Source organism: Misgurnus anguillicaudatus, chromosome 19 (assembly GCF_027580225.2).
Source record: "Misgurnus anguillicaudatus chromosome 19, ASM2758022v2, whole genome shotgun sequence".
In the NCBI taxonomy this organism is placed as follows: domain Eukaryota; kingdom Metazoa; phylum Chordata; class Actinopteri; order Cypriniformes; family Cobitidae; genus Misgurnus; species Misgurnus anguillicaudatus.
Genome location: NC_073355.2, coordinates 19,718,313 through 19,739,857, shown reverse-complemented (window position 1 = coordinate 19,739,857; position 21,545 = coordinate 19,718,313). Strand labels below are relative to the sequence as shown.

General features: G+C 37.9%; 2 protein-coding genes across 3 annotated transcripts; both read left to right on the top strand.

The window, feature by feature from the left end:
• The first annotated feature begins 5,124 nt into the window (after nucleotides 1–5,124).
• Nucleotides 5,125–8,708, top strand: arpc1a (actin related protein 2/3 complex, subunit 1A). 2 transcript variants are annotated; one of them, XM_073857063.1, is made up of 10 exons: nucleotides 5,125–5,301; nucleotides 5,946–6,035; nucleotides 6,124–6,228; nucleotides 6,312–6,534; nucleotides 6,612–6,719; nucleotides 6,820–7,032; nucleotides 7,703–7,778; nucleotides 7,863–8,062; nucleotides 8,147–8,231; nucleotides 8,310–8,708. In XM_073857063.1, exons 2-10 carry the CDS (start codon nucleotides 5,972–5,974, stop codon nucleotides 8,346–8,348), a joined length of 1,113 nt encoding a protein of 370 aa, XP_073713164.1. In that variant the 5' UTR covers nucleotides 5,125–5,301; nucleotides 5,946–5,971; the 3' UTR covers nucleotides 8,349–8,708. The 2 variants fall into 2 exon arrangements, with proteins under 2 accessions (XP_073713164.1, XP_073713165.1); XM_073857064.1 differs by lacking the exon at nucleotides 5,125–5,301 and adding an exon at nucleotides 5,690–5,833.
• A 1,506-nt stretch (nucleotides 8,709–10,214) lies between these two features.
• arpc1b (actin related protein 2/3 complex, subunit 1B) lies at nucleotides 10,215–21,468 on the top strand. Its single transcript, XM_073857065.1, has 9 exons — nucleotides 10,215–10,375; nucleotides 10,940–11,019; nucleotides 13,832–13,936; nucleotides 14,022–14,244; nucleotides 14,714–14,821; nucleotides 14,897–15,103; nucleotides 16,919–17,191; nucleotides 20,951–21,041; nucleotides 21,141–21,468. Exons 2-9 carry the CDS (start codon nucleotides 10,956–10,958, stop codon nucleotides 21,177–21,179), a joined length of 1,110 nt encoding a protein of 369 aa, XP_073713166.1. The 5' UTR covers nucleotides 10,215–10,375; nucleotides 10,940–10,955; the 3' UTR covers nucleotides 21,180–21,468.
• Nucleotides 21,469–21,545: the final 77 nt, after the last annotated feature.

Below are 21,545 nucleotides of genomic sequence, written 5' to 3'. Positions count from 1 at the left end.
CTAAAATATGGCTGTAAATTCCCTGCACATCTGTTATCTGTGAAATCAAGCAGACACATGTTGTTGATTGACACGTTTAAAGTTAAAGCACCATAATGATCTGAAATAATTCAGTTTATTAGGTTTAAAATACATGCTGTGGCTTTTTCGGTCCTGGATGTCAAAGTGCACATTTTAACGGGAGATCTTGGCCAAAAGGATGAAAGCTTTACCAGGCACCACATATAAAAGCTCTCAAGGAGTTTTAGCAGATAAAGAATAGTCAGTCCTCTTAACCACAATTCATTGCTACATTTATACTAGTCTGACTAGTTCTTGAGAAGCAGTGAGCAGATCTGTCACAAGGAAATGTACTGGAGAGGCGAGTGATGTCACTCCTGCCCAGGCAAGTCCATCAGAAACACATAAGTGATGGTAAACACATAAAACAATGACGGTATTGATAAGTATATGATCATTGTCTACACAAGGAACTGGAGAAAGCCACCTTGCAGGCCAATGCTTTAGAAATGAGCACTCTGATGCCATATCAAAAATAGGTGAACAGGTAAATTCGAGAGTTCAGAGAAAGATAAGAAGGTCATTAAGGCATAGACTGCATAATGATTTGAGTTCAGAAGGGCAAGGTAAGAGTCAGATAATCACCTGAAATTTACTACTTGTGACATGCGATAGGAGTGGCCATGGCTTACAAGATAAGCACACCATAAATTGTTACCTGTTGTAACTATCTTGTATTAAATACAGATGAGCCCAGGTGCCCGTGTTCGTAAGCTAGATGATAACTAGGCAGAAGCTAATTCAAAGCTGGCACAAATGGAAAGCCCCAGACTGGGTTTAATGCCATTAAAAGCCATTTCTCAGATAATGAGTCAGTCTTTCCAAACAAAGGGTTGCAAACGTATGAGGGAATTGCAGGGGTGAGATTGGGATTGTAATAGAAATGTCAGTTCTGAATTAATTTTGAAGTTGTTTGGGAACTCATGATTTGGTTAATGTGAAATGTTATGATTTGTAAACTGGAAGTATCACAAAGTAAAGTCAACCTGATCATGCATGTCATGGCATCCTGACCTTGGAAAAACTCATGAAGAGGTAGCTAGATGGACAGTTATACACTGCAAAAAAATAAAATACTAGAAAAAACTTTTTACAGTGTAAATAATAAATATTGTGAATCTGGTAACACACAGTACATTCTTAAAAATAATGGATTATTTTCAACCCAGCGTTTTGTAATTTAAACTATGCTTGGTTGTTTTAAAGAGCAACTATTGTCCGATTCACAATTTACATTTCCTTTGGTGTGTAAGTGTGTATTAGTAGATGTTATTGATATGCAAAAGGTACATACCCCATCGTTTCCAACGTAAATCTCTTTTCTTGGACTACAACAAACACATTGATTGTAGGCAACAGTTATTCCTGGGATTGGTGATGTAGACAAGACCGACATTATCATAATTAATCCTGCATTGACTCAGCCTGTAAGTTAACTCCTGTTAGCATTGCGTTGTGAGCAAATCTTTCAAACATGGTAAGGAGCATCACATTTCTGGCTGATGTCAGAGGTATTCAGGCCAATCACAGCGTACTGATTAGCTGGCCAATCAGGGAAACAGCGCTTTTCAGATCAATGAGTTTTGTACAAAATCAATACGTTTGAGGAAGGCAGGATATCTGGAGCTACAAAAATGTATGATATGTGGAAAATAATGTGTTTTTAAACCACGCAAACACATTATATTTGACCAAATACACAAAATAACAACATGATCTCACGGAAATTTGTGTCACGAAAAATTTGATTAATTTATTCTTGTCCATGGCACGAAATTCCGCTTTTTTCATGCCTTGAGCACGAATTTCGTGTCATTCAGCGCAAATTTATAAAAGCAGTTTTTCATGTCCGCATTACGACCTTCCTCGTTGTGTCATGTTATGCATTGCTTTCCCATTTTTTTCCCCTATTTTTAAATCATTGTCGCTTGGGGTTTGGGTTAGGATGTACTTTAATGTATTATTGGTTTCTACGTTTTTCTTCCGTACTTAAAACTATTCTTGCCTGGAGTTGGGGTTAGAGTTGGGGTTTGGGTTAGGACGTCTAAGTAACAGAAAGTGATTTTAACCCCAATGGTAAGAAAATAGGAAAAAACAATGAGAAAAAACAATACATAAAATGACACAAAAAAGAAAGTCGTGCCACAGACACGAAAAACTATAGAAATTTGGGCGACTGACATGAAAAAGACATTTGTGTGCTTAAGGCACAAAATAAAGCTTAATTTCGTGCCACGGACACAAAAAATTTATACAAATTTTTGTGACTATAACACGACTTACCATAAGATCAGTCTGCAAAATAACGTTGTTTTTAGCAATGAAATAGGTGCTCTATAACCCAAAAATGAAGATGCAGTGAAATGGATATCCAAACCAAACACTAAAGTGACCCCCTGGATGACTATGTATGAGACTGATGGCATTTATGAAAGCAAAAACTGGAGAAAACCAAGAACATTGGCCCTGCTGAAACCTGAGGTGATTTGCTGATCTTAGTGGGTCTCCCCTTTGACCAACCTTGTGTTTAGTTCATTTTGACCAGCTGAAAATTGGCCAACACTTCTGAAACACAAAAAATGACCAGCTTCGCCAGGCTGAGGGTCCAAAGGGGAATATAGTAGACAGTCTGCAAGCTCACAATCTATCCTTTTTATCATCAGGCGTAAACCGACTGCCCTTCTCCAGAAGGAGGCTAAGGAAGCTGTTAAGGCCTCAAATAAAGGAGAGGTTGAAAAACTCAGTATTGACTTACAAAAGATTCCCAGCTGCTTATTTTGGGAGGTTTGCGAGAACAGGGAAATATTTACTTTAGGGAAGTAACACAGATTTTTTTTTCTTTTTGTCATTCCAATGCAGCTGCAGCAGCGCTGGACAAGAAGCAGCAGCACAGCTTTAATAGGACAACTGCAGAATGGAGTAAGGAGTTGCGGACAGAGTTTGCAAGGAATCGTCTTTCCTACGTGACACAGATCTACAGGCACAAGACTTCTACAAGGAGTCATCTGGAAATTGTTATAAAAGATTACAAGTCCCATTCAGGAATTGCAGGATATTACTGCCTTTTGAAAACCCTTATACAAACATTATTTCATACTGTCTTTAAACACAAATTCAGAGCAATGTTAAACTAACTGTTGTGTACAATGGATATAGTGACCTCAAGAGGAGATCAAAATCTTGTGAAGGTGGAAGAAGTTTTCATGAACTGCAAAAAGCCAAGAAGCAGCTTAAGAGTCGAATTGCATGTTATCCCGGAGGACCCTGAAGTCTCTCTGGACGTAATGGGGAGGTTTATTTAAGAATCACTACGTTGGCCAGTTTCCTCTAAACAATAATGTTTTTAATATGAAAAATACATTTTGTCTTGATCTGCTGAACTGCTTTGCATGTTTTTTCTATTAGGCTTGTATTAAGGTGGTTCATGTTCAGCCAGAGCTGGCCCAGGCCAAAGCAGATATTGATCGCAGAATTCATGAAAAGAAGAGGAATTCAAAATCACAAGGTTATAACTCCAAGCAAATGTTCATTATCCTCATCACTGGATCGGTAATATAATACAAATATATCACATTTAATCATCAAAGAGGACAATCTCAGTATAACAATTTTGCATCCTTGAAGGAAAACTATCAGCATGTAATAAGAGTCCCTCAGAGGCTGTGCCGAAGCTTTGAAGTTCAAGAAGAAAATGGAGTCAGACTTGAATGAAATGGAGATTTAGCTGGACCACACCAACAAGAACAACTGTGAGATGGTTCAGACCCTTGAGAGACTGCAACAGCAGATCACTTTAACCAGAATAAACTCTTCGATATTACACAACACTGATGTAATTATACATACAGTATACATTATACTTCTATCCAAAACAACTTACAAAGAAGAGAGCGTTTACAATTTAGCTAAGGATTGTACTTCATTAGAATGCATTTTCAATCCACTTTTCTTATTGAAAATAAAATGTTAAAACATAAAACATTTTGTTTTACTTTCATTTAAACAAGTTGATGCCTAGATGGTATTAAGTAGAGTTTTAACTGAGTAAAATCTTAATACAATTAATATATTTTCAAAAGTACTATATATTAAAATTTGTTAAACACAGCTGAAACTTTAATTGGTAGCTGAAAGCAAAAAAATATTTCATAGCCAAAATATGCATTCAACCATCAGGAGCAGAAAGCAAAAAAGTACAACAATACATAAGATGACAATTTAAGTTCTGCAATAGAATCAAGACTGCATGTCTGTCTGATGTTGAAGTGCACCTATTTAATTTCTAAAAAAAAAACGTTATTTTGTGTATTTGCTATAATACAATCTGTTTGTGTGGTTTATGGTTAAAAAACATAATTTTTTCAAGATTTCCCTCTCTTCCTGAAACACACGGATTTGAAAAGCGCTGTGTCTCTGATTGGCCAGCTAATCTGTACGTTGTGATTGGCCCGAACACCTCCGACGCCAGCCGGAAACGTGATGCTCCTTACCATGTTTGAACGATTCGGTTGCTAACAGGAGTTAACTTACAGGCTTTAAGTCTGAAGTGGGAGGAATTATGATAATGTCGGTGTTGTCTACATCACCAATCCCAGGAAGTTACACACTAGACACCAAAGAAAATTTAAAAACGTGAATCGTATATGTAAAATGCGTTATATGTGAGATGCATGTTCTTCACAACAGAATTACACGTTCCTTAAATATAAAATAAAGGCTGACATAACTCGCCTGTAAGGACTGATAATTGAGGTCCATGCTGCTGATGAAAGATCAAAAAAGGCAACCACAAATGGTAATGTTGGGCTCCTTACTTGAATGACCTATGATGACTTAAATGACCTAAAAATGCAGAATATATGCAGAAATACACACTGATTATGTCATATGATAAAAACACAGTTAAAACATCATGAATATACCAACAGGATTAACTTCATCCTGTCAAAAAGATCAAAAGCCCCCAAGCGCCCGTGAACCCCACTGCCTTCTGAATGACTCCGCAGTCAACGGTGAGCGCGCAGGAACACGCCCACTGTTCTGCTGTGCGTACGCATGCGCACTGAGCCGTGTGCCATTTCCTGGATTCCTTGACAGGCCGTAATCAGTAAGCGAGAGAGCGCGAGCGAACAGCCGGAGTGAATTCGTGTCGACTGTCCAGAGTCCGCGAATTCAAGTCCGTCCATCAGGCGAACAAACACCATTAGCGACATTTCCACGAGCGGCGGAGCATCACTTCAGGTAAACGGGCCCTGTGTCATGCCTTTTTCCGTCAGCAGGGAGCGAAGCGACCCGGCATCTTGAAGGCCTTCCTGATCGTAAAATTTAACAGACTACCAGCATTTTGTTGTCTTTATTCGCACGATTAAAGTGTTATCGGTCGTATATGTTGCTGCAGACCTGTGACGTTTTACCCATAGTCTCTTAATCTGTTTTCTGAGTTATTTTGTTGAACTGCTAGGGTTTTTTCGGGTTAGCTTTTGGCTAATGTAGCAGACAGTAAGCTGGCTAATGGGAGCCAACGGCGTCAGATATTGATCTTCTGCCCCATCCACGCCCTAAAACCGAGAAGCTGACAGCAACGATCCGGTTTTTCCGGTTGAACTGGCGGTTTTTGTTTCAGTACATACGTTCAAACACAATATGTTGTTGGTGGATGGGTCGAAGCTTGCGATTTAACACCGGGTTGCCAGTTTCGGGTCAAATAATCAGTGCTGATTTTGGTTTTCTTTTCCTTTATGAAGTAACGTTAAGTCATAAAATTATCCTAAAGGCAAGTTAATCGTAATCGTGTTATTGTAACCATTAACATTAATGCTATTTGATCGTCCTATTTAGGTGCAGCAGATATAGTTGTTAAATAATTATTGTGTGTTTATTTTCAGACAGAGGTGTGAATTACTTGAAGATAATGTCACTCCACCAGTTTCTGTTGGAACCCATCACATGCCACGCATGGAACCGGGACAGGACCCGTAAGAGAGCTATTTAGTCTTCTTTTATCAGTTATGCCTTATATATTCAGCCGATGATGTCTCAAATCATATTGTTTTTGATGTACAGAAATTGCTATAAGTCCAAACAACCACGAAGTCCATATATACAAGAAAAGTGGAAATCAGTGGGTGAAAGTTCACGAATTAAAAGAACACAATGGACACATCACAGGTAAAAGTGCTGCAAACTTTAACATTGAGAACAATCATTCAGATCAATCGATTCTTTGTATCTGATATTGAATTGATCTCTAGGCATTGACTGGGCTCCCAAAAGTGATCGCATTGTGACCTGCGGAGCCGACCGCAATGCTTACGTATGGAGTCAGAAGGATGGCGTGTGGAAACCCACCCTTGTTATTCTCAGGATCAACCGTGCTGCCACATTCGTGAAATGGTCTCCATTGGAGAACAAGTTTGCAGTGGGGAGCGGAGCACGACTCATATCCGTTTGCTACTTTGAGTCTGAAAATGATTGGTAAGATACTGTGTTTTATGACGGATTGTCGGTGATATAACCAAGTTTCTTAATGATGTGATTCTTGCTGTGTTTAGGTGGGTTAGTAAACACATCAAAAAGCCCATCCGCTCAACTGTCCTCAGTTTAGACTGGCATCCAAACAATGTGCTTCTGGCTGCCGGGTCATGCGACTTCAAATGCAGGTAAAACTTTGCGTATTTAGGTTTGCAGATTGGAAGAAATCCACACACTTTTGGTTTAGCTGTGCATGATCACAGATTGATACACACCATGTTTCTACAGGGTATTTTCTGCGTACATCAAGGAGGTGGATGAAAAACCAGCTCCAACTCCATGGGGATCCAAGATGCCTTTCGGGCAGGTGATGGCAGAGTTTGGTGGGGCAGGCAGTGGAGGGTGGGTTCACAGTGTCTGTTTCTCAGCCAGTGGGAATAAACTGGCGTGGGTCAGCCATGACAGCACCGTAACTGTAGTGGACCCCACAATCACCTCAACGTGAGTATAATAACCCGTTTTTATTGTTGTTTTAACATCCATTCCTATGAAGGACTTAATGTGATGTTAGGCCACGGGTTGGCATTCCTGGTCCTGGAGGGCCACTATCCTGCAAAATTTAGCTCCAACCCTTATCAAACACACCTGAATGTCATTTCTAAATCATACTGAAGCCTTTCATTGGTATTTTTAGGTGTGTTTGATTAGGGTTGAAGCTAAACTTTGCAGGACAGTGGCCCTGCAGGACCAGGAATGCCCACCCCTGTGTTAGGCCCTATTTTTTGTTCTCTTCAGAAGAGTAGAAATATGCTTTTTGCAAACATTTAGACAAAGCCAAAGCTAGTATTTAACCCCTTCAGACCCTGCGTCCACTGGAATGGACATCACATTTTGTGGTTCAAACCAATAACAATGCTGATCAACCAATCAAAATAAGGCACACTGATCAGAAATCAGGTCTGAAGGGGTTAAAAATGTGATGGTAGTGAAGGTGTTTTGCCAGAGTAGGTGGAGTCCAAGGTCGCACCCATGTTTCATGACTTGAACTGAATGCAGTCATAAAGTGGAATGTGAACAAACAAAAAAATTAATTTTGTTCAAAATTATGTCATACTTTGCACTTTTGCTTAAACTTTAGCAGGATCGTAACAGCATGCTTTTCTGTTTTTAGGCCAAGCCAGTTGAAGACAGAATTCCTTGCCCTTCTGAGTGTGACTTTTGTTTCTGAGAACAACATTGTTGCCGCAGTAAGAAGACTTATGTTTCCTTCATTTTGGCTATGTTAATGTACTTTTGGTATTCAGGATGTAATCTAAAGCTTTCTCCGTCAGGGACACGACTGCTGCCCTATGCTGTTCAGTTTTGATGATGGTGGAACCTTGACCTTCATATCCAAGTTGGACATTCCAAAGCAGAGCATCCAACGCAACATCTCCGCCATGGAGCGCTTCCGCAACATGGACAAGAGAGCCACCACCGAGGATCGCAATAGCACCCTAGAAACACTGCATCAGAACAGCATCACCCAAGTCAAACCTATAGATTTCGCTAACACATGCTTTTTTATTATGCACAATTGTATATATTTATTTGTTGCTTTTTTTTGCAGCCAAGTGTCTATATATGAAGGAGACAAAAGAGATTGTCGCAAATTCTGCACTACAGGAATTGACGGAGCGATGACCATATGGGATTTCAAGGTTTGAAAAATACTGTTCTCATGTTTTATCTTTAAATTATCCAGACTTCTGACCCAGTTTTCCCATTTATTCCCACAGACTTTAGAGTCTTCTATCCAAGGTCTGCGGATCATGTAAAACTCACGCAGAACTAGCATGACACAGCACAAGCAATGCCGCTTGAAGACTAACAAGGAGATTTCCGATAACACTTCTGAAAGTTTTTAAATGAAACAAAGCACTGAGCAGCGGTGTGAACTGACGTGACACTCTTAAACGGAAAACACTAATGGATAAAGGGTTTAGGATATTTGTTGTTTCTTTTTTTGTTTGTTTCTTTTTTTAAGGAAAAAGTCTATGCCAAAGCTGGCACCCCAGCAGTGTATGGTGGTTAATCAAGGTGTTCTGGCTCTCCAGCTGAACCGGAGCCGAGTTAAATTAAAAGGAGAATTTTATGTAAATGGTCTGCTAGTAATAAATAACGTATACTACACACCATTTGGGAATGCAGTCTCATTGTGTTTGATTTAATGCCTGTGTGCGTTGGTAAGAATTATTGGGCTGGTGTACCAGACAGGGCTTAAGGGCTCGTTATAGTTGTGAGTAGGTCCGCGTCGACGTGCAAAAACATGCGCAGAACGCTGGTAGGCAGTAACCACGTGTGTAACCACAGTAGCAGCGAGAACATCAAAGAAGAAGAAGCTTAGCAAGTTAACCCACAAACGAAGAAGAAACAGCAACTTGTTGTGTATGATTTGAGAAGACCAGCAATAATGGAAGTAAATAAACAACGACTTTTGATGCAGTTTGAGTTAAATCACTCCTCAACTTGGCTCATCTTTGTTTCACCGTCACAAACGGAAATACCTATGACGCAGTTTTTTTACCTGATGGGAGGGGTTCTGGTGGGCCAATCACAGCGCTGCGTAAATCTGACGCGCTGTTAAAATTTTTGCGAGGTGCATGTCAGGCTACAGATAGCCTAACTTACGCACGACTATAAATCGGGCTTTATCCTAGTTAAAAATACCTTAACTGGCATATCTTAAAAGCGGGGTGAACGATTTTTGAGAGACGCTTAGGAAAAGCAAGTCAGGCAGAGTACCAAAACACACTTGTAGCCAATCAGCAGTAAGGCGCATGTCTTTTAACCAAAATCATTGCCTGGGTTGCGTATGTGTGGGGCGGGTCTTTTAAAAGAAGTTTAGGTGATTTCAAGTGTCAACATTGGCTTTCGGAGATCGTGCACCCCGCCTTTAACATATATCAATGCTATTGTTTTGTCTCAAGATGCACACCAGTAATGATTTTTGTAAGGTTTGTTTGAAAAAAAAAACGACTTAAATGTCCTAATATAACTACAGCCTAGTCCTGGATTAATCTAAACCCTTTCCATGAAACCTCAGCTTGGCTATATTAACCCAACAAAAGACAATCGTATCTCTATAATTTTGGAATAAATGGCGGTATGCGATAAATATCTCTTGGGTTTCTATGACGCAAAGGAAATGTTTACATGCAAGTCAAAGACTCGAGAAATGTCATAATCACCTTTATCAATTGACGTATAATAAAAAATAAAAATCTGGGTTTTCTCTCTGGTTGAAAATATACAGCTGCATCTTTCTTGCAAAGATAAAGAGTCACATCAGACCATACATACAGTGTTGTCTCATCTTGTGTCATGCTGGGAGAAAATACCGATATGTTACCAAAACAGGCCTAATTTTTAAGCAAGCCAACATGAAAGGATTTGGCTTCCAAGTGTTTTGCTAAATGAATTGGTGCGACTACGTCTCACACTGTAGCCTGTAATACTCTGTTAAGATTAAAGCTTTAAAGAAGTTATTTCAAATAGTTTTACATACAATTTTGAGTCAGTAGTGCAAATGTAGGGTTAAAGAAATGTAATATGAATGGTAGAGAAAAAAATCTGATGATTTGAAAACCCTCGTCACCAGTAGACAGCCGCCCACAGGGAAGTGGTTTATGTCTCTAAGAAGGAAGGGGAAGTAGAGCATTTTTGGAGAGAAAACGACTAAGGAAATACTTCTCATTCAGTGCAAAGCCAGCGTTTGTGTTGACTGTTCAGAGTCCACGAACTCGGGCTTCTTTTGCAGGCTTTGTCAAACCCCCCACACATCTCAGTTTTTACAGTTTCCCGGGTAAGTGGATTAACATATGGTTTTGTTTATCTGAAGATGTTTTTTGTGTTTTCTGTACAGTGCAGGCTAAGTTAAGAATGCTGCAATCTCACTAACATGCACTGACGTGTTCACACATTTAGAATGACAGCTGCAAAGAGTCTTGTAGTATTTATTTGACTTTATTTGAGTTTTAGTGACAGAATACATACTTTAATTCTTTGACACGGTCTACAAGACGGATTTTACTGCGAAGACAACTCGGAGGGAGAGAGACATACAGACAGAGAGAGAGAGAGAGAGCACCGTTATGTAAATGGATATTATTATAGAGGTGTTTTATTTGTATTCCTGTGAAGTGGGTAAAAAGCATCTGGATTTATGTCACATTCCTTTCTCATCTGGTTTGAATTTGTTACAAATAAGAAAAAGTTTGCCGTTACAATGACAAAACTAAATACTATTGAGATTTTATTAGGAAGTGCTTCAACTTCTCATTTTCTGTAAAGGCATGCGGAAGTGAATGAGCATTTATTTCAGGTTAACCTTTAACGGTGATTAAAATTTAATCTCAAATTTTTTTAGTTGCAGAGAAACAGCAATGGCTTATCATAGCTTTCTGCTTGAACCTATCAGCTGCCATGCCTGGAACAAGGACCGAACCCGTAAGTAATCATAGTTAGCAGCATCTTTGTATTGTAGTTACCTCCAGTACCTGACCTGTGAATCACGTGAAAGCATTATTTCAAATGATATATACAGTAAATTATTCAAGGTGACTTGAAGTGATTAGTGTTGTGAATTTCACAAGCTTTCAGTGACTTGGCCTCGAATTATGTTTGTTTTAAATTGTTAATTAGCGTAGACATGTTTTGACAGAGAAATGATGGCATATGATTGTCGCAATTGTGCAACAGCCTTTATCTAACCTGTTTAACATACTTTCTCACAGTGTTGTGTTGTGTCACGTCTTGTGACTCTTACACTTTAATTTTAACTTTTGCTCAACCATGTAACAACATTATGTGACCACCATTTGGTCCCTGAGGGCCAGTTAGGTACCGAATACTTTATTCTGCAAAGATCTGCATCTTAAAAGACAAACTGTTAGTCTAGCGCACTGTTTTGTACGTTATGTTCACACAGTTAAAAACCTGCAGCATCAAAGACAACCAAAGAAGCAAAAAGTTAAAGAATAAATGTCCCTCAATTTTTGCATTTCAATGAATGACTTTATAAACAGACTGTTTTGAATATATACGTTTAAAGGCATCTTTTACTGTTGCCGCCCTGCTTTTTTCTCCACGCTGATGAGAGAAGCAGTACTGAGTAATTTCACCCAGACTTCCTGTTTTACCATGAATGGTGCTTTGTTGCTGATGCAGTACCTCTCAGCAGACCGCAGAGCAACAGCAGGAAGACGAGACGAGTAACTTTCAAGTTTAACTGCTGCCTTAAAAACAAACCGTTTTTAGCTCACCTATGAAAAATGTGGGAGCAAATCTGTCTCAAAACTGCTATTTTGCTGTTGCTTAGGTGTTCTGAGGTATTCATGGGTCAATGACATGACGTGAATTATATTGTGTCCGTATGGTTCAATTAAATGTAAAAGGGTTAAAATTTCAAAATAAATTGCAGATTACTTGCATACATTCTCTTTTTTGAAGTCTAAAATTTCTGGTTTTATTTCGTTTTGAAATAATATTTGGGGGATAGCTGCAAAAATGTCATTGTGGTGTAACCGGTGTGTGTCAATTTGTGTAACTAGTATTTAAAAAAAAATGAAAATATAAATATATTCATAAAAAATGTGGAATAAAATATAATAATCTAGTTTAGTGTAATATGATTTTTTTCCATAAATTTTTACATAATTTGTAAAATATTATTTAGAAAACAGAGCTGTTTTTTAGCATATGTCTGGACAAATATTACAAAAACGCATTAAAATGTACGTTTAGAAATAACTAATAAAATAATTAATACAATTATATTTTAAAATATTTTTTTTGGATGATTACACTTACATGCCATCAAGGTGGATAAAATATTTAATATTTCTCATTCTTTGGCACAATCTGCGTTTACACCCTTTGATATTTTCAGGTCCATTCAGTCTTAACTTTTATAAAAATGATGCAAATGTAATTTTTTGTACTTTTTTTAATTGCATAAAATTAACACAAATACACTATGTGCATTGACATAAACTTCATGCATGCTTTTAAAACAAGTTTTTTAAACAGATTTTCTCATCTTGCCGAACCATTTTTGTCACTGCTGAGCCAATATGTGCTATTTTGCTGTTGCTTAGGTGTTTTGAAGTATTCATGGTTCAATGACGTGAATTATTTTGTTCAATTAAATGTAAAAGGGTTCAAATTTCAAAAAATTGCAGATTATTGCATATATTATCTTTTTTGAGGACCAAGTCTAAAATTTCTGGTTTTATTTCATTTTAAAAGAATATTTGGGGATAATTCCATTTTTCTGTGTCAATTGGTGTAAAAAATTAAAATATAAATAAATTCATAAAAAAATGTGGAATAAAATATAATAATCTAGTTTAGTGTAATATGATTTTTTTCATACATTTTAACTTTGTCAAAGATTATTTAGAAAACAGAGCTGTTTTTAAGCATAAAAAGTGTTTACTTTTTACTCATGTCTAATACTTTAATACCCATAAGTGTCTTTAAGGTCTACTTTTTTATAGCAAGTCTGATTACTTAGAAAAATAAAAGTATTACTATTCATGTCTATAATTGAAACACTTTGAAATGAGGTTTAAAAAAACATTAACCCTTACAATGATCTAATAACACAAAAGCATTTAGGTTGGGTGGCTCAGTGGGTAGCACCGTCACCTCCGGTGGCAGCCGGTGGCAGCCGGTGACTTTTCTTCCAAGGTGCGCAAATTCGAAATATGTTTGTTGCGTCGTGAACCATGTGCATCATGCGTCTTGTCAAAATACGTGCCTGCTACACACGCATCGAAAGGGTTTATGATAAAAGAGACGCCCACATTTTCAAAATACTCGCAAATACTAGTCTGCACACAGACACGTAAGTTTACATGACGAGCCACACACATGACAGGCTAAATACATTTTGGGACGAGCCTCGCATCGTGCGTCCTCGAAAAAAATAAGTAATCGGCCCCCACTGATTACCTCACAGCAAGAAGGTCCCCGGTTCGATCTAGGTCAGGAGGTCTTTCCGTGTGGAGTTTACATGTTCTCCCTGTGTCAGTGTGGGTTTAATCCGGGAACTCTGGTTTCCACTCACAGGCCAAAAACATGAAGGTTAGGTGAATTGGAGATCCCAAATTGCCATTCCCCCATGAATGCCATAAATATAGCAAAGTAATATTTATTTAGGCATAAATAAATATTTACCCTGTTAACCAGTCCAGTAAATCCAAGTATTCAGCTCTTATATACACAGAATTTTTATACTCTGGGTTCTTGTCTCCAGAAATCGCACTGTGTCCTAATAACCATGACGTCCATATCTACAAAAAGGATGGAAACAACTGGAACAAAATCCATGAGCTAAAGGAGCACAATGGGCAGGTGACGGGTAAGTTTATAAGGTTTATCTGACCTAGCCACAGAACATCAATGTGACCAACATCATTTCATCCAACCATGTCGTAATCCCTCAGGCATTGACTGGGCTCCAGAGAGCAACCGCATTGTCACCTGCGGTACCGACCGTAACGCCTATGTGTGGACACTGAAGGGAGACACATGGAAGCCCACCCTGGTCATTCTCAGGATCAACCGTGCTGCCCGCTGTGTAAAGTGGTCCCCCAAAGAAAACAAGTTTGCTGTGGGCAGTGGTTCACGTCTGATCTCAGTGTGCTATTTTGAGCAGGAAAATGACTGGTGAGTATCAGCAGGATAAATGGATAGTAAGCCTTTTCGGACAGAACAAGGCTGATGTTGGTTAATCTTCTTATAAGGCAGATGGGTTTGCTCTTATTTTTGAACAATTCGTTTTAAAGCAATGTTTTCAAAATGGTTTACAAGGTGTATAACGTAACATTCTGTAGTTTGAAAGTGTAATCTAAAAATATGTTTTTTATAGGCTATGAAAAGCTCAGATACAAAAGCAGCTATAAATGCCATCTCCATCAAAAATTACATTATGATATTAACCGGATGCTCTTTGCACGTATTATGTACATCAAATACTTTCACGTAAAATCATCTTAATCCTGGCCTCATTCACAAATAGCATCTCTTACGTGGCATAATAATTTCCATTGCTGTACAGATATCATTTATATACTGTGAAACAATTCAAATCCGGTTTTACTGTATGTAAGTCAAATCTGTTTCTCATTTCTCATAGGTGGGTGTGCAAGCACATTAAGAAGCCCATCCGCTCCACCATTCTGTGTTTGGACTGGCACCCCAATAATGTGCTGTTGGCAGCTGGATCATGTGACTTTAAATGCAGGTTAGAAATCTGAACTATGCTATTATGAATGTAAATTTGTGCATTCTATCAAATTCTGTAAAATCTCCCATCCAGGATCTTTTCTGCTTACATCAAAGAAGTAGAGGAGAAGCCGGCTGCGACAGCATGGGGCTCTAAAATGCCGTTCGGAGAGGTCATGTTTGAGTCCACTGGATCTTCAGGCTGGGTGCATGGTGTCTGTTTCTCAGACAGCGGGAACCGTGTGGCCTGGGCCAGCCATGACAGCACCGTAGCTGTGGCAGAGGGTGGCAAGACCACTGTGTAAGTACCTATAGGCTTCAACAGTATAAGAACTGCAAAAAATGACTTTCTTACTTAGTATTTTTGTCAAATAGTATAAATATAAAAAAATCTTATAAATCAAGATTAATTTTCTTTATGAGCGAAATGACCTAGGAAAGTAGATCAGGTTTTTAGACAAATAATATCATATTTGGGTGAATTTGTGCTTAAAACTAGCGAAGAAATCTGCCAATGGGGTAAAAAATATTATTGAAATAAGTTTACTTTTTTCTTAAACACTTAATTCAAGAAAAAATGTCTTACCCCATTCGCAGATTTTTTTGCTGGTTTTAAGCACAAATTTACTTAATTTTGCTATTTTGGTCTAAAAACTAGACATATTTTGTTAGGTCATTTTGCTTATCGAGAAAATACATCTTGATTTAAGAATTTTTAGATATTTGCACTGTTTTTATGGTTTAAAGGGACACCGTTTTGGAATCCATTCAGCTGATCTTCGGGTCTGGCGCTAGCACTTTTCGCGTAGCTAATCACAATCCGTTGAATCTGATTAGACCATTAGCATCACGCTAAAAATAACCAACGAGTTTCGACATTTTTTCTATTTTAAACTTGACTCTTCTGTAGTTACTTCGTTACTGAAAATTAAAATTAATTTACTGTTCACTGACAGAAAATTAAAAGTTGCCATTTTCTAGGCAGATATGGCTAGGAACTACTTTCATTCTGGCGTAATAATCAGTAAATTTGCTGATGTAACATGGCCGCAGCAGGCGCAGCGATACTACGCACTGCCCGAAAATAGTCCCCTTGGTTACTTTCAATGGCAGGGGACTATTTTTGGTCAGTGCATAATATCACTACGTATGCTGCAGCCATGTTACAGCAGCAAAGCCCTTGACTATCACGCCAAAATGAGAGTATAGACGGTTTCATCAGACCCACGCGATACACGTCTGGATCCGAACCTTGCTTCCGGTTTTGCTTTTTTTAATGGTCTGACTAGTTGCTAAACTGATCTCTTGAACAAATACTTCGTCGAAAATAACAAATGTTTTGGTTTCCTAGGTAATCTATGTGTTGTTTTTTTGCTTGTTTTATCAATAAACTGCGTTTAAAGAACTTTGTTATTATTTATTCTTAGCAGAATTTACCGGAAGTTACGTGCGGACCGCGACAGCCGATTGTTTATGTTGTTACTGCTGAAACGGTGAGCGCAGTTATGCAAATTTGAAAACCACTATGAAAAGTTGCCTGTTTCCACTTTTGTGTCTTTGGACGCTCGTTTTTTTAGGTCGACAGCTTATAAAAACTTATTTCTGTTTTTTTTTGGCTTGTTAGCTGTACACCTTGTCACACAGAAGCTTTTAGGTATTATTCTGTTTTTTGTTATAAGCCAGATATGACAAGGAGGCAGCCTCTCGCAATACAAAGTCAATGGAGATGGTTGGATTGTTTTCCCCCCGGTGGGCGTGGTTTTCAGGTTACGACGCGCAGCTTTCTGTTTCGATAGTCCAAACCAAATCTGCCTAGAAAATCACAACCTTTAATTTTCTGTCTGTCTTAGTACACGATGTAACTACAGAAGAGTCAAGTTTTAAAGAGGAAAAATATCCAAACTTTTTGGTTATTTTTAGGCGTGATGCTAATGGTCTTAACAGATTCAATGGATTGTGCTGAGCTATGTTGGGGGTGCTGGCTCCAGACCCGGAGATCGGCTGGATGGATTTCGGAATGGTAAGAAACAAACGTTTAGCTCTAGGGCAGCTGGAAAATGAGCCTATTTTCAAAAAAAGTGGAATGTCCCTTTAAATTATGACTTTTTGTTGGCAGATGTGCCAGTCTGACTTCAGAAACCTTGCCTCTTTTGTGCGTGACCTTCATTACGGAGAACAGTCTGGTGGCAGCTGGTCATGATTGCTACCCAGTACTCTTTGTCTATAATTCGGACAAAGCCGCCCTATCTTTCGGTGGTAAACTGGATGTGCCCAAACAGAGCGCTCAGAAGGGCATGACAGCCAGAGAGCGCTTCCAAAACCTGGATAAGAAAGCCACCAGTGACAGCAAAGAGGCCGTCCTGGAGTCTGTGCACAAGAACAGCATCAGGTAAGGCATAGCATCATTTATTTAACCTATGTAATAGGGGCGTTTTCCCAGACAAGGATTAGACTAGTCCTAGACTAAGGCTATGTTTACATTAATGCGTTTATGCTTTAAAACGCGTTACTTTTGCTACGTTTACGCCTTTCATCTACACTACATCACCGTTTTCGACCCTCATAAACGGATTCGTTCGCAAACGCTGAAGACCCTGTTTTAGTTTGAGAACTCAGACGTTGCTCTGAGTGTAAATGAACGTAGATGGAGTCTTATGTAAACGAACAGCTGATGTTAATGTGACAGCGCATCATTTTCAAAGTAAAAATTATTTTATTCATGTAAATGTTGGTTTGCAACGGAGGTTTTGCCAAAAATAGTAAACATCTACCAACCAGCTATTATAAACGCTATATCGGATTGTTTTAACATGTATCCTTTTAGATAATGTCTGTTTTATATTAATGTTTGAGTATTGTTGGGTTTAATGTGTTCATGTTTTGTTTAAATTTAGTTAGCTTACGAAAGATAGACTGTAATTTTAAATGCCATATAGGCGTTGCAAAGGCCAATATGAAGGGAGAATTGTAATGGGTCAGACATTATTTTCCAGTTTAATGTAAGTTTTGTTTGCTACTTTAAAATGAATTTCGTTTCAGTTAATTTGTCTCTTAATTTAAATCGATGTTTTGTGAATATAAATTAATAAAAACAATAAACTCAACGTCATTATTATAATGCTCGTTTAGGCGCTTGGCTTTTAGCTATTTGTGCGTTGCTATAGCGGAGGACGTGCACGGACCTCGCACACTTTTAAAAATTAATGCAATAAGCATTTCTGGTAGTCTAAAGCAATACTTCACTTCTTACTTTGTTTGATTGAAGTTTGCATTTGCTGAAATTTATTTTTGCTTCAAGTTGGCTACTGTTTAGTACTGTTCACTTGAATGCTTTCTTTTTAAATAATAAAGACCTTTTAATCAAAATTAACCTATTAATCATATTAATATGTTGTAGGGGGGAAATAGAACAGTATAAAACTTTCCCAAACACATTTTTATAGGTTCAAAAATAGTGTCTGTTATAGTTGCCAGCAAAGGACCCATGTATGAATTTTTGTCAATATCGCACACCCCCTAGGCTGCGTAAACGTGCAAAGGTAAGCTATTATTAGAGTAATAAGTTATTTTACACTTTTATGCGCATGCCCAGTTACGTGATTGGTCATGTTTCATGCGTTTAAGGTGGTGTATAGTGTGGATGAAGATTCTTTTTAAAATGCCAGTATAAACGAGGATCGTTTTCATTTTAAAATGCCGTTTTAAAACGCAAATGCTCTAATGTAAACATGGCCTAAAATAAAAGTAAGAACTGTCCAAACGGAAAATAACTTGCACTGACATGTCTTAAAATACATCAGTGCCCTTTGTTTTGCCTTAAAATGCACACAAGTAATGTTTTTAGTAAGGCATGTTTGTTAAATGGGCCATGGCATGAAAATCTGACTTTTTCCATGTTTAAAAGACAAGTTCTGTATTTTACACTTAACTTCTTCCACCCTGAAGCTATTTTGGGGATTTTCGCCTGGATTTGGCCTACCCAATTTCAAAAGCTTCCCATACCCACATGCAGAGGTTTACATACAAATGTTTGGTATCATTTTACAGGAAACCCTTTGAAATTACATAAAACACTGTTGAAAGTGCTAAACATGGTTGTATGTGATGTCAGTCCTCTAATAAACACAAAAATAAATAGGCGCTTTTTGATGTTTTTTTTCTAAAGTTTTTATTTAAAAGTGTATAACTCTGGCCCTGAGTGCCTCAGCTCCCTGCAGACAGTTTTGTTTGATTCCAGCAATTGCCAGCTTACAGAGGAAAAAAGATTTTTTTCTCTATCATAATCTATGCAAAAGTTATTTTACTCCAACTGATGGGAGGAATAATACGCTTATGGAGTTAAATTTCTGCCAAAAAACATTTGAAGTGCTCCCATAACCACATATAGTGGAATAAATGCAATTTCTTTATATCATTTTAAAGAAAACCCTTTGAAGTTACATAAAAAGCTGCTGTTTGTGACAAATAGTGTTATTTATGTTGTTTTTCATATGAGGAAACACCAAATTTTCTTTTTATATGTTGTAAATACTGCCTCTGATAGTGTATAACTCTGGTTCTGTGTGCTCTAGCAGACTGCAGACAGTTCTGGTTGTTACCAGCAGCAGACAGTAAACACCCAAAAAAAGAATGACCTCTTTAGCATGTCGCATTCAAAAGTTATTTTCATTTTACTGAAGTGTCCGAAAATACATTTTTCATATAAATATTAATTTTTTGTTTTGGACATATAATAAATAACAAGGGATTATTCATGCACACAACCAAAGAAAATGCTGTGAATGGACTCATTTTTTAGAGTAGGACCTAAGAAAAAAGATGGTGTATCATTTGTGGCTATATGTGCTATCTGAGGCAGTCCACACTCAATTTTCCCATATGTTTACAAAAGACGATTTTTTACCTTATTATTCATTCAACTATTGTTGGATATGTGTTGATAATAGAACAAAAATAACGCTGTAGCCTTATTCCTGAGAATGAGAGCTTTCAGTTGATATAAGACTTGCCCATGTTTGTCATACTTGAAAAATATGAAATATGTGAATATTAAATCATATAAAAAATTATGGGGGGGGTGATAGTGTAAATTAAGTGTAAATAACTTTCTTACAGTAAAAGATTTCTCAAAGTGATGCATATCTGGAGAAAGTAGAGAGTCTAAGCTTTCAAACAGTATCTCATATGTGTTACTGGGGTCCATGATGGACCATTAAAGATTAAAAGAATATTTTATTTGAGTCAAAATACGAAATTTTGTACCCGGGACTGGGTCCTCAGGGTTTAAGAGGTTAAAGCCCTGTTTTCAGATTGTTTATGATAAAATAGAACGGTTTTGACTGAAATTTCGACATATGCGGCTGCCCCGAGAATTTTCGGGTGTTTATTGTATCACCTCCAACCTCTATAATGGCTGTATAGGTGCACAGGAACAATCCTTCCTAAAATGCATTTAGCTTTCGTTTACAAAGACGTGAAACTCACCCAGTGGTCAGTGGTGTTCACTGATATGCTCACTCAAAAATCGCTGCAAAAGATGCTTTCCAACAGGTGTTTTAGCATTCGTTTTAAACTTGTGGACCTATTTTTCCAAACGCCTCACACCCGTACATTCTTCCGTTTGAATAATAGACACTCCAGCCCAGTTGGTGGCGATAATCCACCTTTGCCAATTGCAAGAATACAAACAAAGTTCCCGGCGCGGAGTAATACCTCACAGCACATCTAATGCAAGTCAATGGAGTTGGACAAAACTACGATAAGACCTGTTGGGGTGCATGGTTTGCGGCGGTTTTTGTGTGGGCGTGTCGGTGGGCACCCCTGACCACTCGGTGAGTTTCATCAGCTCATTTGCATTTTAAAGGACACACCCAAAACGGCACATTTTTGCTCACACCTACAAAGTGGCAATTTTAACATGCTATACAAAATTATTTATGTGGTATTTTGAGCTAAAACTTCACATATGTGCTCTGGGGATACCAAAGATTTATTTGAATACTTAAAAAAGTCTTGTGCCATGGCCCCTTTAAAACTAGTTATATTTCCTAATTAAACTAATAAGGTCTAGTCCTGGCTTAAACTAATCCCTGTCCAGGAAAACCACCCCATACAGATTATTAATGCCTTTTGATTTGCTTTGAAACAGCCAAATCTCACTTCTTGGTGGGGGAAAAGCAAAGTGTACCAAATTCTGCACCACTGGTATGGATGGAGGCATGGCTATTTGGGATGTTAAGGTAATATTGTACTTCTGTACTGTTTTTTTTCTCAACAGTAATCTCAAAACGTTAATACAGTTGTGCAGTATAAAGATGACTTTATTTTTTTTGTTTCAGACCCTTGAATCTGCAATGAAGGACCTCAAGATTGTCTAATAGTGCAATGTAGAGCACACTCCAGAACAAAATTGTTTGAATTACATGCTTTTTGCCATTTTCATAGCGGTCTCTACATTTTAAAAAGATATATATTTTGATAAACAGCCTTGGTGATGTAAGGATTTTATGATGATAAGACTTAAAAAACAGGTTCTGGATGAACCGAAAAGCTTTATACTTTTACCTAATTGATATGCTGGTCATAAATGCTTTCCTACTTGCAGGTACGTTGCTTTGAATCTTAAGAAACTGCAGTTTATACTAATAAAAAAATGACTTATTGCCATGGTGTGGCATGCTGAATTCTGTTAACCCATTAACTGCAGTTATTTTTAATATCTATAACAAAAGATATAATAATGC

Bases quoted from the DNA above. Each gene is read 5' to 3' on its own strand.
- arpc1a (XM_073857063.1), top strand. From the start codon at position 5,972: ATGTCACTCCACCAGTTTCTGTTGGAACCCATCACATGCCACGCATGG. The intron at 6,535-6,611 runs GTAAGATACTGT...TGCTGTGTTTAG, and splicing joins TTTGAGTCTGAAAATGATTG to GTGGGTTAGTAAACACATCA. The intron at 7,033-7,702 runs GTGAGTATAATA...TTCTGTTTTTAG, and splicing joins GACCCCACAATCACCTCAAC to GCCAAGCCAGTTGAAGACAG.
- arpc1b (XM_073857065.1), top strand. From the start codon at position 10,956: ATGGCTTATCATAGCTTTCTGCTTGAACCTATCAGCTGCCATGCCTGG. The intron at 11,020-13,831 runs GTAAGTAATCAT...TCTTGTCTCCAG, and splicing joins CTGGAACAAGGACCGAACCC to AAATCGCACTGTGTCCTAAT. The intron at 14,822-14,896 runs GTTAGAAATCTG...TCTCCCATCCAG, and splicing joins TCATGTGACTTTAAATGCAG to GATCTTTTCTGCTTACATCA.